Source organism: Lissotriton vulgaris, chromosome 2_1 (genome assembly GCF_964263255.1).
Source record: "Lissotriton vulgaris chromosome 2_1, aLisVul1.2, whole genome shotgun sequence".
NCBI classification, from domain to species: Eukaryota; Metazoa; Chordata; class Amphibia; order Caudata; family Salamandridae; genus Lissotriton; species Lissotriton vulgaris.
Window position 1 is genome coordinate 632,100,798 of NC_141687.1, and position 18,217 is coordinate 632,119,014.

The 18,217-nt window shown below is 44.9% G+C and overlaps 1 protein-coding gene across 1 annotated transcript in view; it reads left to right on the top strand.

Annotated features, from left to right (window-relative positions):
• LYPLA2 (lysophospholipase 2) overlaps positions 1–17,623 on the top strand; it is a 107,910-nt gene extending 90,287 nt beyond the window's left edge. Inside the window, exon 10 of the mRNA XM_086955796.1 lies at positions 9,730–17,623. Coding sequence (XP_086811922.1) covers positions 9,730–9,783 — 54 coding nt within the window. The 3' untranslated portion in view covers positions 9,784–17,623. The remainder of the gene's footprint in view (positions 1–9,729) is intronic.
• Positions 17,624–18,217: the final 594 nt, after the last annotated feature.

Below are 18,217 nucleotides of genomic sequence, written 5' to 3' on the forward strand. Positions count from 1 at the left end.
CTACCAGATAAGGCGGTATAGAAGGTAAGTAACTTGCCCATCTGATAATAATAATCCACATTTGTAAAGCGCACAATCACCCGTAAGGGTCTCTAGGCGCTGGGGGCCGTCGGGAAGATTAAGCAAGCTATTGCCCAGAGTCACATGGTGCTGGGCTAATCTGCCACCAGCCCTGGGGGATCGAACCGTGATCCCCAGATTCCGGAGTCAGTCGCCCTGGCCGCGGCGCCACACCTCTCCCTCGATAGACATCTAGCCGCAGATTCCTTACCTTTGAACAGATACCCAAACAATACCTACCCTGGAGGTGGGACTGACCAGAAAGTCCTGTAAGACAGAGCGGCCAAACAGGCCATCCCTGCGAACCTGAGAATCTAGGCAATAGTGTCTGGCTAACGTGTGCAGAGATGCCCACGTGGCCGCTTGACCGATATCCGCAATTGGCACACTACACCGGAAGGCTGTGGTGCCTGCCTTCACCCTTGTGTAATGTGCCCGAAGGCCTTCTGAAGGCTACTTCTTCTCTAAGGTGTAACATATTTTAATACAGAGGATAACCCAGTGTGAAATAGTCCTCTTTTGAACAGCATGCCACTGTTTTACTCCTACGTACCTTATAAAGAGTTGATCATCCAGCCAGAACTCTTTGGTGCGATCAAAGTAGAATGGTAACGCCCTTTTTTGGGTCCCGACGGTAGAGACGCTCCTCTTCTTTAGAAGGATACTGATGTGCATAGATAGTTGGCTGAGTAACAGACTACCCAGACGGAAGGGTGTTCCAACCTCGGGCAAAAAAGATACCCTAGTACCACTTTGTCCAGAAATACGGTCAAGTTAGGAGACAGAGGTAATTGCCACCAAAAAGGCTGTTTTGAGTCAGCAATTGTAAAGAGCAGTTGTGCTGTGTCTCAAATGGTGTGCACATCAAGAAACAGTGGCATAATGAAATGAGAAGGGGGAAACAAGTGGGTTAACCCCTCAAAAATCTCTGCAGCAGAGGGGATTTAAAAAGTCCAGGATCTGGCAGCCGAAGAAAAGCTGAGAGGGCCGAAAGGTAGCCCTTCAGAGGGCCCAGAGCAGAGCCCTGCTGGGCCAAGGAAAGGATGGACAGGAGAACTTCTAACAGAGGCAGACATGGGGTCAATGGACCATTCTGTACAATTTTTACAAAATTTGTTCCATCGGCAGGCGCATACCGATTTCGTGGAGGGGTGCCTGGCTGCCAGAATAACTTTGCATACTTCGGGAGGAAGGTCAAATGCTGTCATCTGTTGCCGTTCAATCTCCACGCAAGAAAGCGGAGAGTGGACAGAAGATCCTCCCAAAGGGGCAGCCTGATCGGAATATAGATGCTCATTGCCAGAAGCTCGGGATACCAGACTCCCTGCGCCCAGCCCGGAGCCACAAGAACGACTTGCGCCCAGTCGCTCCTGATCTTCTTGAGCACTTTGGGCAGGAGTGGTATGGGCGGAAAGGCGTACAGGAGGTCTTGGCTCCACTCATGGCAAAAAGCCTCACCAAGTGAGTCGCCTTGGATACTCCAACACGCAAAACTGCTGACATTGTGCGTTCTCTTCAGAGGTGAACAGATCTAACCAAGGCTCTCCCCACTGCTGAAAGAGACCATGTACCACCTCCGTATGGAGACGCCACTCGTGATCCCCAAGGCACCGTCTGCTGAGTTTGTCTGCTCTGGCATTCAGAGAGCCAGCCAGAACCACCAGGGAAATGCCCTGTTGTTTCGAGCCAAGTCCAGAGCCGCAGGGTCTCTTGTCAGAGATTCAACAACCCCACACCGCCCTGCTTGTTGTAATACCACATGGCGGAAGTGTTGTTGGTGAACACCTGAACCAGCCTTCCTTTGATGGACGGTAAAAAGGCATTTAGTGCCAATTGTATCGCTCGAAGCTCTAATAAGTAGGTATGGAGCCTTGCTTCCGCCAGAGACTAGAGTACTCTGTTCTCCACCTCCCCCCAGATGGCCGCCCCATCCAACAAGAGGCACATCTGTCACTACAGTGAGATCTGGGTGAGGAAGGGAGAGGGGTCTGCCTCTGTCCCAATCGTGGTTCCTCACCTACCACTGCAGTGCCCTCCAATATCTGTACCAGGTCGGTGAGATTTCCCTGATGCTGTGCCCAGTAGAATGTCCGGTCTCATTGCTCAGCCCACCTGTGCCATCTTGCATGGTCCACTCGTAGGTTGCAGGAGGCCATGAGGCCCAACAGTCTGAGTCATTTTCACTGAAATCCAGGATGTAGGCTGAAACATCGGTATCGTAGCCTGAATATCCTGGACTCCCTGTTCGTGAGGACAGGCCTGAAACTGCACTGTGTACTGATGAAAGGGAGTGTTTAAGAGGGAATCTGGTTTGACTTTGTCACGTTGATGGTGAACCCCAGCTAATGCAGGGGGGTCACTGTAATCAGGAGGTCAGAGATGACTGCTTAGGACAAGCCCGCCTTTAAAAACCAGTCGTTGAGATAGGGAAGACTGGAGCCCCGGATCTACACAGGTGGGCTGACATTTCCGCCATCACCTTGGTGAACACCCGATGGGCACTGGTGAGGGCGAAAGGGAGTACGGCAAACTGAAAATGATCATGGTCCACCGTGAACCGCAGGTAAGCGACGATGGGCAGGGAGGGTGGGGATATGAACATACGTGTCCTGCAAATCCAGCACTACCATCCAGGTTTCTGTGTCCAGGGCAGACAGGACCGGAGCATCTTTAACTACTTTTTGAGGAAGTACTTTTTTGGGCTCAGACGCTGATAGGACGAAGGCCTCCGTCGTTCTTTCTGACCAGAAAATCGTGGGAATAACAACCACAGCCTATTTCTGGCCTGAGAACCCTTTGCCAAGAGAATTTTGACTTCCTCATGGAGTAGGTCAAGGTGATCCTCCGTATGCTAATCTTAAACTGGAGGCATGGATGGAGGGGCAGTCTCTAAAGGGAGGGAGTAGCCCCTTCGGACTATTTGCAACACCCACCTGTCCTAGGCGATGTTCCACAGATGAAGATGTTGACATATTCTGCCACCAACTAGGTGTGAATGATCCTGGGGGATTTGCAGTGGAGGAGGGGATTGTGGCTTGGCTTGACTACTGGTCTCTTGATCCTCGGGGTCGGGGTGAACTGCATCCACGGGCCTGCAGAGGTTGCTGAACTTACAGGCTCTCTGGCTGGAATAGGTTTGGCACAGTTGGGTAGCCCCTTCCGAATCCATGAAAGGAGCGAAAAGCAGACACAGACAGGATTTTGTGGTGAGGCCCAAGGACTTGGTCAAAGCCTGCAAGTCCATAAAACGCTCAAGCGCTACATCTGCTTTGTCTCCAAAGAGATGGGAGCCATTAAAAAGGCATGTCCGTAAGATTAGCCTGGCGGCGTATGGCCACTGTTGTGGTAATCGCTCTACAGTGTAAACAATATGGCAGATTATCGACATATGACAAGGGAGAAATCGTAAGGAAGACACCAAACTAAATAAGTAAAAAAATATAAAGTCTCATTTAATATATAAACGAATATTCATGGTTAAAAACAATAAAAATACACAAAGTGAACCGGTTACATAAACAACAAAATAATTCAAAGCACAATGTATCCCATTAAAAATACATATAACATAACATATATTAGTGGCAAACCGATTGTATTGTTCGACGCGCGTTTCGGCGTTATTCGGAACGCCTTCTTCAGGAGCCACAATAATATCTGAAAAACATATTAAGTGTGTAAAAAAGGAGCAAAATATTTCATTTACAACAAAAAAACCAATACATTTATATTCCATATATAACAGATAACAAAATTACTACGGTGTCAAGATCACAATAACTCCCTACTTATACAGCAGATTATTACTGTATAAGGAACAAACTACATAATTATCTTTTTGAGCAGATATTATTGTGGCTCCTGAAGAAGGCGTTCTGAATAACGCCGAAATGCGCGTCGAACAATACAATCTGTTTGCCACTAATATATGTTATGTTATATGTATTTTTAATGGGATACATTGTGCTTTGAATTATTTTGTTGTTTATGTAACAGGTTCACTTTGTGTATTTTTATTAATTGTTTTTAACCATGAATATTAGTTTATATATTAAATGAGACTTTATATTTTTTTACTTATTTACTTTGGTGTCTTCCTTACGATTTCTCCCTTGTCATATGTCGATAATCTGCCATATTGTTTACACTGTTTATTTCCCTGTACTTTGAATTAATTTTCTGAACAGGGGGTCCTTGTTATTTACATTATATAGTGATAAGCGCTCTACCCAGTGAGTCTGTTGTATCCAAGCCACATCGCAATGGCGAACTGCGCTGAATCTTTCCTGGCTGACATAGCTTGGGAGAGCAGAATCCAGTCCTGCTCCAAGAATCTGGGCAGCATCTGTGCAACAGTGTCCCATATTGAATGAAAATAACAGCCCAAAAGGCTTGCTGTGCTCACCGACCACAATGATAGACTGGCGGAAGAGATTTTTTTCCCCCAAAGATTTCCATTCTCTTGAATTCCCTGTTCAGGGGTGCGGAAGGGAGCGAGCCACGGGAAGTGGAAGCTTGAACGAACAAGCTGTTGTGGGGTGAGGTGGGCGGTGATGAAAGCTGGATCACCCGGTGCAGGGCGATGGCAGCGGGCAATTGTTCTGTTCACAGGAGCCCCTGAGCTGGGCTTGTACCAGCTGCACAGAAGAACGTCCGTCAAGGCCTCATTGGAAGGCAGCAAGGGTCCCGAGGTGGAGACAACAGGCTGCATGACCTCTGCCAAGATGTTAGTCTTGACTGCCACCATAGGGAGCTGCAGGTCCAAGAGCTCTGCAGCACTACACACCACCATAGCAAATGATGCCCCCTTCTCCGTGGCCAGGTTAGATGGAGACAGAATGCCAGAAAGTGGGGAGGTGTCCAAGCCACTTGCATCACCCAGTTTCTCATACCAGTCCATGTATTGAGGTTGCGGGATTTCTAAGGGATCCTGCTCCCCCTCCCAATCCTCCTCATCTATTCCTAACCCTTCAGAACAGGGCAGGTTGAACGCCATGAAGCCATACAGCTCTGCCAGCGCTGATCTTGGCGTCGGTGGACGACTGACCGGCTCAGTGTCGTCTGGAATGAGGATTGGGGAGGCGACGCAGAGGACTGCAGCGGATGTGGCACTGGGGAAGTTTGCTGTGGAGGTGCAACTGGTGCCAGTCCTGACCCAGGAATGGCTGCAGTAGGAGGCCATGCTGCCATGGCCGGAGTCAAAGGCGCGGAACCCACAGGTACTCCTCTGTCATTTGACCCTGCAGGGCCCAAAGTCTTGTCGGCAGGGTCAGGCCACCCAAATATGGTGCACATGGCGTCCTGAAACTCCTTAATCTGGGCGGGGATCGCTCCCAGAAAGGAAGCTAAACGAGCGAGCCGACCCAGGCCCCGGCTCCATGCGGCATCGAACACAGTGGTTCCTCAGTCTCGTTGTGCAACCTCTTGTGCTTCTTGTGATGCCTCTTACCTGACTGCGACGACTTGAAAGAAGAAGACTTTGATCCTCCGGAGCGGTCCGCAGACCTTCCTCTCGACCGGGATTGAGGCCAAGATAGACGCAGCGACCTCCGAGGTGCTGTGACGCAAGTAGCTTTAGGGACCGCTCCTTTAAAGCATTGAGCGCCATGACCTGGCAATCTGAGCACTACTTTATGGTGTGGCCTTGCTCCAGGCACCAGAGACATACCAAGTGGGGGGGTCCGTGACTGACCTGGCAGGCTGACTGGCGCCGCACTGCTTGCACCCCAAGGTCTTCTTACTAGACATCCCTAGCACACCAAAATGAGTGAACAAAAAGTGAAACAAAGTGTCAAAAAATGACAGGGGGTAAGCTCTCTTCGACCGGTCTGCACTGGCTTGTGCAGAAATAAGAGCTGATGTCAGCGCGCCGGGGTAGAGGTTATATTGATTATGAACGTCACAACAATCGTGCTCTGAAAGTTGTTCTCTGGGAGCACGCTATATGGAATCAAACAGTTGCAACATAACCTAGAATGGGTTGAAATAGTTTACTCGACTCTAAACACATAGACCAGATGATGCGCCTAGATGGTAGAGGTATAGCTTAGAGTTGGGGAAGACTAAGCCGCCTTGAATAGACTCGCCTACAGAGACTTTAGACAACGGTTACATAAAAAAGGTGATAGGCCAGATAAAATGTTATCATGGCTACTGAGGAGAGAGTTCCCATCCTCTGCTACATTGTCTTTGGATTGCCCTGATAAGAGAATAGCGACCCAGGTAGCAATAATCTCCACGTTTGCACAATACCTGACCACAGTGTACAAAAAGCATCCCACTTCTTTGGAAGAACAAATACCAGCTTCTTGAATGACTTCCAGACCCCATTGTTTACTCTGGAACGAGCTGCAGCATCGGAGCAAAACCATACTAAAGAACAAATCATGGTGGAGCTTAGGGGCATGCTGGCAGGGAAGAAAGACTCAAGGTTCAGACGGTTCCCCCCCAGAGTTTTATTGTAAATTTCAGGGGGTTCTTGGTAGGGAGAAGGAGGTGCTAAATTGTCAGATGCTCCTGGCTCCTGAGAGAAGCTTTGGTTCAAATGGTGTTGAAACTAGATAGCGATCGCCATATGCTGAAGTCTTATAGAACCTTGTCTGTGATTCATGTACCTGTGAAGATCTTATCCTGAACCTTAACCAACATGGTTGTACACGTGATTACTGAGTTGGCCAATCAAAAGCAATGCAGCTTTATTCCGGACAGAAACACTCAGATGAATATACAGAAATGACACCATGTTATCAATGTGTCCGAGGGTCGCAGCTAGAAGGTGCTCTAGTGGCATGAGCTAAAGCCTTTACACACTAGAGTAAGAAAGTGTGCATATGGTATGGCAGAAGATGGGAATTTGGCACAAATGTTAAGCGTTGGATTAGACTACTTTATACTGACCCTGTGTCTAGAATGAAGTCGGTAAGGCGGCGGTGAAGTCGGTGGGGCTTAGTATAAGATAGCTGGAATATTGAGAGAGGCACGAGATTGGGATGTCCACTCACTGCTATTGCTTGCTCCGGCAGTGGAGCCCCTTGCGGTCAGTCTATGTAAACACATGATGGCTGAGGAATAAAGGTGAAGAGCACAACCCATGTTGTATCCCTACGTGTTTGACACTTTAATATATATGTCTCACCCAGTGGAAGCAATTCCTATCTTTTTGAATGAGCTACAAAACTTTGGCTGACTTTCTGGCGGACAACCTATTACTAATAAGACTGTATTGTTCTCATTGGCAGCATATGCATGTATCTCTTCAAGAACTGCCGCAAGTGAGCTAAAAATGAGGCCGGTCAATATTGATGTTTGGGGAATCAAACAGCGCACACCAAACGCCCAATACTTCTATAATATAGACAAGGTCATTTGAGGGTTAACAATATCTGTTGCTTTTTGGAACACTATTGCTGTCGCGGTGATGGACAGGGTGGCATTAGTAAATATGGTCCTCCTCTTTAGTTGTCAAAGTACTTTACAGAATTCAGTCTGTTCTATTCCCTGATCAACTTTCAAGGAACTCAGTTGGCTATTAACCTCATTGGTTTGGGCAGGAAAACTAAGCAGGGTGATAATAGAGCACGTGAAAACAGACAAAATGGAGGGAGAGTTAAAATTCTGGATATGCAGCTTCATTTTCTAACCACACAACTACATCATGCTTTACCTTCGTGTTGTGGAGATGAGAACTGGGAGGAAGACCTTCTTAAAGAACTGTTGAAATAGATATGCTTGCTCGATGCTGAGGAAAAATCAATCAGCCAAACTGCTGATTGTATAGTGGCAACGTTGTGGAATGTTGCAGACTAAAGAGTTTTCGGGAGGGGCTCTATTCACAAGAACATCACAAATATGGTCTCTCTTTCTCTCTCTCTTTTGCAGTGGAGAGGATGTCTTTCACTTAGAGATCTAAATCCGGAGGAGTCATTCATAACATTTGAAGAGTCGTGTGAGACATTCAGATGGGGCGGGGGACAGTTCTTGCAATTTGCTAAGATAACCCACATGGTCAGGGAGATATCGACCGAGTTCACCTTGGTCTAGTGTCTGAAACATTAGAGATGTCGGATGTGGCTGAGAACTGGTGTGTCGACTTAATGAAGCTCTGAATAGAAAGAGAGCGAAAAGTCCTATGAATGCTCGATTGCAATGAGAAGTGGATCTGCAAAAGCCCCTCTGGTATGTGGCCTGTGCTGTAGTCCAAATGATTGCTAGCAACGCTAGATTTAAATTGTCTCATTTTAATGTCTTGTATCAGTTACTTAACCACTCAGAATTCCCAAAATATTTGCAGACAGAACTCACAAGTGCCCAAATATAGAAGTGATTTAAGTTGCATTCCTCCATATGTTCTGGGAATGTAGGCCTGTCTGAGAGGAGGTTGTTAAGAAATTGAATAGAGAGACATTGATTGATATAACTTTTGTAGTGAAGCACTGCATCTTAGTGCTCTTGCCCATACCTAAAACAAAAGTAAAATGCATACAATGTTGTCATGCTGGGGGTGATATTGGGAAACTGGTACATACCTATCAGTTGACTGTCATTAAGAGTGCCTACAGTCAATGCCTGGCTGAAAGATATGACCGGCATTGGCCGAGGAATGTAGACTGAGAGGTCAACGCTGATGATGAAGTCCTGGAAGGGCTTGCGTGGTGGGCAGACATGGTAAGTTGATTAACTACAGGGTTGGAATAGACAGTCGCCAGAGTCCATGCTATAATTGTTTTCTAAGAAATAACAGGCAACATACAAATGTTTTACCTTTTATTGATGTATCGACACCGGACGCCATACATATATGCGAGGTTCCTATGAACAAATGTATGTTGCATTGGAGTTTCTGCACAGAAATGCGATTATTGGATGAGTATTAATAGGTCTTTGGCTTGCAAATGTTGTACCGTCATGTACGAGGGCAATCTAAAGTAAATAGATTTGTCAGTGTGCTATCGTACTCTTGTCAAGATGTTCCCAAGTTTTGTGTTGTACTTTTATTAACTTTTTGATAAAATAAAGATTTAACGAAAAAAAGATGTGATAGACAACTTGATGAGTAGAAAATAGTGTTAAGCAGAGACTAAAGTCAGGGGCAGTGGGGAGTTCTGTATTTTCAGACAACAAAGGTGGAGCAGACCATCTCCTTTTGTGAAGGAGTAGATGCAGCCCTCATCTCGAGAGGCGCTCTCAAGGCACACCATGTAAGGGCAGACAATTTCCGAACAAAGGTGGGAGAACACCTCAAGGTTAAGGAATAGGGAAGATACCCTATTCTTGAGGCATATGTGTGTGGGAAGGTAGCATCTTGAGTTATAAGACTTTGAGGAAAATCATCTCTATTCACACGATGTGGAGTTAGAACAGGTCTAAAGATACTGGAAATTGGAGGTAGGTGTCCCGCATTGTCAAGTAGAGTAGTTGTTAGACAAGGTTCAGGAAGTGGGACAAACTACATTTTGTGCACAGAAGTTAGAGGGGCATTATGCTTTGAGGTGCCAGAGGTAAAGGCTGATGGCTTCTAGAGGGACTTGTAACGAGTACAAGCGGCACCACTGGGTTCAGCAGTTGAGGAAGACAGCTTATCAGTGCACAGGCAAGACGACTAACTGTGTAATAGCATATTTGTGAAACTACTTGTCTATTTTATGCTACAATTCTTTTTTTGTTTTACAGGAAATGGATGCTGTGAAAGATTTCATAGAGAAGCTTCTTCCCAGAGTCTTTTAGAAGTACTTGGACTGTATCAAGGAGAAAAGTGGTTGCAGCCTCTGACCTCTTAACCGGAACCTGAAATCTGCAAAAGGAAGCCATGCCAACCAACCTCAACTCTGTTTTTGTTTCCTGCATCCTTCCTGATTCTCACGTCTGTCCTTAACCTGGAGAACATGCGTGGAACCTCATGTCTGTTCTCCAATCCGGTCTGGTACACGTGTGGATCTTCATGTCTGTCCTCCATCTCTGCCGGCTCGTGTATGTGAATATTTCTGCCTTTCCTTCTCCTTGGTCCTGCATATTACGTGCTTGAATGCTGAACTTTTTTTTTCTTCAATGTTGAACATACTCTGGTGATGAGAGCTGTGGTCATCCGCCTCTTGCTGGACTCATCCGAAAGGAGAGGGGTCCTTATTTGGGGTAAGGGGTAGGCGGCTGTGGTCATCCGCCTACATCTGCCTCCTGATGCACTCTTGCTAAAGGAGTTGGGGTGTTCATTTGGGGTAGGGGGTATGCGGACAGGGACAATGTTGTTTATGATCAGTGCACTTCTCTACCTCTGGGTGTGGTCTGAAGGGTTTTGTTAAGGATTGGCCTCTGCTTTCCAGTCCATGCTGAAGGAGCACTGTGGCTGTCCGCCCCGTCTTTTACCTGATGACCTCTGTGATGCACTGTAGAATTTTAGGATTGCTATGGCAAGTGGCCCCTCGGTGCTCTGCGATCGTGGTGATCCACAACTTCCTTCTTCCTCATAGTCTCTGGGGCAGCATTGTGGTGCCCTGCCTCCTTTTTCTCATGGTGTTCTCCAAGGGAGGGAAGATGCTGTGGCGTATTTCTTTCTGGGATGAGAGTGCTTTTGTCATTTATGGTGTTCAGCAACTTATGTTTTCCAGTGCACATTGAGAATGAGCCATGTAGTGCTCTGGTTACCCCAGCTCCCTCTTCGTAGTGGAAATGCCCTGATGATGTATGATAATTAACTCTTCTCTGCCTCCTTCTGTTGACAGAGGGCACTACTTTGTTTATCTGTCACTTCTGCTCCTTGTGTATTCTGGAGTACTGACATCAGTTCAGTTTTCCAAAATCTTACTTTTCATCATCACTGATAATTTTCACTAATTATTGAGTATTTACACAGATTATGTCTTTTTAATGCAACAGTATTTTGCTATTCACTACTGGTGCCAGATAGAACACCATCTTTTTTTATGTGCTCATTTACAGGGAGGCACACATTCTCCCTGTCTGCTGCAGATGACAAGAATTGGGCTTAGTATATGATAGTTATGGAATATTGAGAGGGGCATGAGTCAGTGATGTCCTCTCTCACTTCTATTGTTTGCCCTAGCGGGGGCATCCCTCTCGGTCTGCCTATGTAAACACATGATGGACTTCGGAATAAAGGTGCGGAGCACACCCAGGTTGTGTCCATGTATGTGGACAGCACTTCAATATATATGTCTAACCCTGTCCTTATTCTCATCAGCCTTCAATAGGCTAATTGGATCTGTGGCACCATCATCTTACTCCTGCTTCTGTAGCAGCACATAGTTGCCCATAGCACTTTGCTACACCTCTCCTGGTATTGTGTTTTGGTCTGTCTGCTGCTCTGTTAAAGGGCTTGCTCTGCTGGGGACTTGCTCTACAGCAGCTCTGATGGACCACTGTCCCTTCTGTGGCATTTTCAATGTGACCTGGGCCTGTCCAGCCGCAGCTGCAATGTAACTGTGGCTTGCACATCACTTGCTATGTTAATACATTTTATAGAGTGTGCAATTACCATAAGGCATTTTGGCGCTAGTTTCATTTTAACGAGAAGTTTTAAATGATCAGATAACAGACCCTGGGGGTTTGTAGTCAACTGGAGAAGAGTTATTGAAGTATGTTGCTGAAAAGATATTTTCAATTCCTTCCTAAATTTGCTTACTCTGTGGCAACTTCAGTGCAACCAGGGTTGGCTCTGCATTCAGTATTATGCCAGTGGTGTTTGGTTTGAGGCTGCTGGCATGGCATTGGGGCTCACTGAGTGGCAGCACCCACGGTAATGTGAATTGCTCTAGGAAGCATTGCTTACCTTGTGGCAACTCCCATGGAGCCTGGGTTTGCTTTGGGTAGCTTCTACGGTAATGAGACTGGCTGTGTGGCAACTCTTATTGCATTGGAGTGCTTTGCAAATCTTCTCGTGGTATTAAAATGGCTCTCTTTTGGTGGGATCATGTTGCAACAGCATCCTCGGCATGCTGTATCTCCATGAAGCCTGTGCTTACTATGTGACACCACCCCTCTATTCTTGTCTCTCTCTTGCAACTGGAATGGCTTACTCAGTGTTATCTTTCTCTTTTCTGCAACCCGCGCCCCTCCATCCCAAGAGCTTTGCGTAACCCTTCGACTGCTCACATACATCTTAGATTTAGTCTGCAGGAGGTGTCAAGGAATGCAGACTTGGTTAGTGGTAGCCATCATAACATTGAGACTCATTGCGCTACAGCTCTTGCTGATGCCAGTGCTCATTCTACAGGAGCCACTGTGCTTGCTCTCGCTGCTGGAGCTCAAATTGAACTACACAGCAGTCCCCAAGGAGTCAGGACTCTGGGGCATTAGTGGCCTCACTGCAGCATTTTCACTTTTGCTACAATTTCTTGACTCATTCTACAAGCGAAGTTTTAACTAAATGTCAGCATGTCAAAATTCCTTAAAGTATAACTTTCACGGAAAAGGCATTTGCCAGTAATCCAGAAAGGGCTGTTCTCTCACGACTGTACTGTAAACTCTCGATGTCTCCCTCTACTCCTCTACTCCTGACAAAGGCATCAACTACTGTATTACTGTTGTATTTTATCTACTTGTGCCACATATGCATTCGTTTGTTCTTTTGCAACTGCAAGGAAGACTTGCACCAGGCTTCTCTTGCTGCGATGGTCACAGCTGTTTTCAGTGTTGGAGGATATGGCCCCCTTCAGCCTCACACTCCTGTCTCCTTTTGATGCATTGGGCATACCTTCCTCCAGCTGCACAGAGCAAGTGGCATGTCTCTCTCTTGTTCTGTCAAACTGCACAGTTAACAACTCCCTCCGAATGTCCTGTGCACACCTGCCTGTTTCGAGGCTTCCCTCTATTGTTCGTGGCATAGCGCTTTCCAGCTGCATATGGTATGACTTCTTTAAACTCACACCATTTGCACAGGTTCAGGTTCTTAATAACAATTTCAATGCTGCTGATCTTGTAGGCATTTTTGAGATTGAGAATCTTAATTTGTTTCTTTAAGTTATTATTTTTACTTTCTAAAGGCTTAAGAATGCCTAGAATTTTCAGTCATGTCTCTGTGGTGAGACTTGGGATCCTTGTTGAATTCTGATCGTTTCCCTGACCTGATGCTACATTGATGAGTCCCCCAGTACAGCCACTTTTTCAGATGCTGCTACACACATTTTATGGGCGCCTGACCTCCTCATTCATGCCTCAATGTCCAAGTTGTAGTTTATAGTATTAAAAAAATGTTTTACATTTTTTAATATGTATGTATTTCTGCTGTTGACTGCTGTATTGAGTGGAGGTTATTCAGGATTGGTGGTTCAAAAACATTTAGACCAGATTCTGAATTACCTTCCAGCATGTCAAGGAGTTTGTGGGAATGTAGAACAAATTTGCTACAAGATGTTTTTTCCATGTCTCGTCACCAATCAATTCCTGTTCCAATCTCTGCTTCATTAGCGATGCAGATCAGTGATATCAGGCAGGATTTATCTTGAGCTGCCTCACAGGTTCTCTCTCATTGTCTCTTGTGCTCTCGCTCCTGTACCCCGCCCTCCTTAGACCGGGTCTACCTTGAGTTGCAGTTCATCGTTGGTTGTCTCTTCTGTAGATCCTTCTGTCCCGGACTTCAGTGCCCTGCCCCTGATAGTGGTACGGGAGCTAGGTTTGTGCAAAAAATGCACTGGTTGTAGTCTTGAAAGACATTTAGCCATGTTTCTTTCTTTGCTCAAGGTGAGCATGCCTATTTTAATATTTGAACTTTGAGCTGTGGGGTTTTCCATTTATATCATGTATTCCTGCTGGAATTGTTTGAATAAATGGGGAGACTTGACTTCCCTTGATGTTTAAATTTTCAAGGGTTACGTTAACACAGCCTTTTTGCAGCTAATCCCGAATTATGGTATTAACTTAAGTCAAGGGTCAGGGCCCACCAGCTATCAATTGGAGAAGGTGGTGCTGTACTCTTGGGGTAATAAGAGACACTTAAAAGTGTTTTTTACAGCGAAAATGTATTTCTCTTAAGAATTAAAATTACAATCTAAACAACGGGTCAGATGAGTCCGAAATTATTGTTTTACATAAAGGAGAGTATGGCCTGGCACTGTACAATGATTATGATTAACTCCAGCAGTGCAAGAGCACTTATGAAGTTTAACTCTTTCATGGCCTTTTAAAGGGTTTGCAGGGTTTCAGAATTCGTAACCATTTTTGTGACTTTCTTCAGGGAAACAGATTTTTGAATGAAAATATCAAATACAAGATACCACAGTAAATGTGGGAAAGATGTTGCCTGCAAGTATGTGTTTCTGACACTAATGGTGGGACCGGTAGATTTATTTGGCAATTAATTCTCAGTATTCTTAAGTAGTCTTCGTTTGTACTGGTTTGATTCTTTTGTTGAAGAAAATTCATCAACTTGTATATGGAAGGGGTGGTGAGATCAATTTTACTTATATGAGCTTAGGGAGAATTTATGCACAACGTACTACCTGTTTCAATCAGTCAGAAAAGATAGCAGAAACCAATCGTTCTTAATGGTAAAAGTTGTGTCCTGGCTCATGAACTAGAACGACAGTGCAGTAGGATGAGCTGCAACTCTAGGATTCTGAGTCGTCGTTCTGCCAAATATGGACTCTTCCATGACCAACAGTCAGGTCCTTGAAGGATCTACTGCTGGTTCATGGTACAGAGGTATGATCTGACATGATGTGAACCACTTGTTGATATCAGTCACTTCTCATGCATGTCACACACTCAGAGGAGAGTCCTCTGGTATCTCATCAGTTTATTCAATGTTGACTTTTAAGGCTTTGTTTTCATAACAGTAACCCTTGTACACTGAGGCTCACAAGATAGTCCCTACAGTAAGCCAATCATAATGCATACTGTGCCATGCCTTTATATATGCAGTCATCACCATGTCTACCTTGCCTTTCCACTCCTCCAAAAGGACCCAGAGTATAGGAGCTCAAATTGCGGCCATTGTTTGGTCTCTGCCTGCCATATGTTGGTGTGCATTGTCTTAACGTGTCACATATGCTTTGGTATTGGGTAGAAGCATAGCTTTTTTTCCCCTCAGGAGCACACCGACCAATTCCCCATGGAATAATGTAAATAATATTCCTTATTTACCTGTAAGTTAATTCAGTTGCATTTTTCCATATCACTTGTTCTTCAGTATCCATTGCCTTTGTGATTAGTATACTTCTGAGGCTATAAATGATCTCCAGGGCATTTTGCAGTGTTAATCCTCCTCCTTGGATAGCCCTGTAACAAATATAATCTCTTTTGCTATGTGTGTTTTAGCAATGCCTTTACAGATGGCAGAGACAGCTGAACTGCATGAAGAATTTAGCTTCTGCACTCGCATGAGTAATTACATCTCCATTTACGATCCTGGATGTCATTGGCCTGTAGGTCTGAAGTTGAGCTGCTGTGTCCATTGAAGAGTAATTATTACAAAAAGAATGCCTACTAAAGTGCAATCCCTGAAGGAGTTGAGTGTTTTGAAATGTATTGCCGGTGATTTATGGTCCAAGTATTATAGCAATCACAAAGGTAAAGTATATTGAACAGTAGTTCAGATGAAAACCTACATTGAATGATGTCAAATATGGAACAATCTAAAAAAGGTGTTACTGGCAAATGTGCAAAATTAATTGCACTAGAATTTTAAAAACTTTAAACGAAAAACTTTTAGATGATCTGGCTGGAAATCGGTTGATAGCATTTCAGAAGGAAATTAGTTAGCCTTTGTTTCCTCACAGTTATGCTGAGCAGCCAGAGTGGTACCTGCCGGAAGCTGCATTGGATACACATTATTGAAATAACAACAAAAAAACTTTGGAACAAGGCATGTAGAATCTCCGTGCATTACTAGGAGCGGTACCTGGAGCCCCAGAGCTTACCTCCATGCTGGGAGCTACTGTTCATCTGGAAGCAATGTCCAGTGTAGCGTGTTTCAGCGCAATGTATTGTGCAAGCCGCAGACTCTGAATTTCCAGGAGGCGTACTCCATTCTTGGTGTTCCTGTTTGCCATGCACCACATGGTGCATGGTCATTTTTGCTTTTCATTCATGCTATGCACTGCAGACCTGCTGTGAACTGGACCCAAATACCTCTGTACTCTTGAATTTCTTGCATGCCTCTGGCCTTAGAAGGGCCCCTTTGCCGGGACAGTAATTGTAGTTTCTCCGTAAGATGCATAATAAGACACCTTCAATACACGCTTAAGTAACAATGTGTCCTCCATCAACCTGTGTCCCTTATGATGTTTAATAAAGCGACCAAAGGGGCCCGTCAGTAGACTAATTTCAGAGACTTTGGCAGCCCGCATTTCTTTCCCTTACCAATGAGCCAGAACAGATGTGTACACGGTTTGTCTGTTGCACCTATTACTATCATGCTTTACTATTTACTGTAACCTTAATGCTGCAAGAGGGACCTGGTGGGTCTTTCCTGTGACCCTTGTTTGCAACACTAAGTTTCACTAAGGGGGTTTCATTGAAATATGGCAATTAATCCTGACTGATGTTTTATTTAGATGACAATAAAACGGCTAATCCTTAACACCAAGGAGTTTAACACCTTCTGACTGATGGATAGACAGCTATGGAAATTGTATTACATGATGTTATTTCCTCTTATGTCTGTACACTGTTAACGTCTGGTAGCAGTATAGCCTCATTAGTATTCAGCCTTCGTCAGCATTTGGTGGACTGTAATTGATTATACCCACCGTAAGTAGTGAGTGACCGCTGCACCTCCCTGATGTCAGCCCACCACCATTACAAAAAAAAGCAATAATGTTTCGGGTCTGGTATGCACAAGCAGTGTTTGAGCTCTTTTGAGATGTGTAAATCTGGAGTTTTGTCTTGTTAGGAGCGTCACCCTAGAGCTGTAATGCAGCATTCCCCAAAGTATTTGCAGGGTAAATCTTATTGTTATTGACATCCTGTGAATCGGTGTGTTCCTCCTAAACACCATTGGCCATACCGTGGACTGATGCGCTTGTTCCCTTGATATGTATATTTTGATTTTACCGATTTAGAGCATTCCACACAGCAGCTGGGTGCATGCTAATAGACAGGCTGTAGACCGAGACATCCGGGAAGAGAGTCAGCAGGAATCTCTAGAATTACTTGACAGTGGAGGCAACCAAGTGGGCACAGATCTTGGTCATTGATCATATGCGTAAGGGGATTGGAGGAAGGTAGGTGGAAGGGGCGAGAGACCTTGTGTTGTACACATTCCTGTGGGATGGCAGTGTACATGCATTTCTCAAGACTAAAGCCTTGTGTACACAGATTATTTTGCGGTATTGGTTAGAGCGCACAGATCTGAGAGCGGTAGCCATGTGAGTACTTATGTAAGGGTGACAGCTGTATATGCCTACAGGAAGGGTGATGTGTGTGTACAAATCTGACTTGGGTGGTATATACATGATGCATGATGTGTAGGCACATAACAGCTATCAGCAGAGAGTTTGTGCTGATTGCAGTTAAGCAAGTACTGTCACCCATTCCTGAGTTCCTCTACTTTCTTTTGTCTTCCCTTTACAACATGTTTTTGTTTAGTCCAATTAAAGAAATTCTCAACCTGTGTCGTGTTTGTGTTACCTTCTTGGATCCAAGATCACCTGCTCTGTATTTGTGTTCTGCAAGAATACTTCTTTTTAGTTCTTTCCGGAAGTGGTATAGCCAGTGATTTCAACTTGGTTGTGTTTTTTTTTATCATCAATATGTTATAGGTCCACATGCTTAGCAAATCCCTGGAACTTCCAAAAGGTTTATGAAAAACTCGGTCAGCAATGGATTATATGGTGCTTTTGTAATCTGTACTTATTAATGGATGGGTAATTTTCGGACTGGATCTAAAAAAATATTTCAGCAACTGATGGTGTTGAACGACTTATGAGAATGAGCTGAGCTGGCTCAGGATTTGACATCAGGATAGTACATAGAATGCTGATGGCGTCTTCTCTTCTTTTTCCAAGTCTTTACACACAAATACAAGAAATCAGCCAAGACTTCATTTTCTTTCCGATTTGAGTGTTTTCCAAATCTAGTAGAGGTTCTTCAGGAGAATTTTCCTCCAAAGGGAGATTCTACGGGGCAGATTCAAGCTTTCCAAAAGGCTACGATTGCCATTTTCAGTCCTCCTAACGCTGGTCCTGACTGGACCCTTTAACCCCTT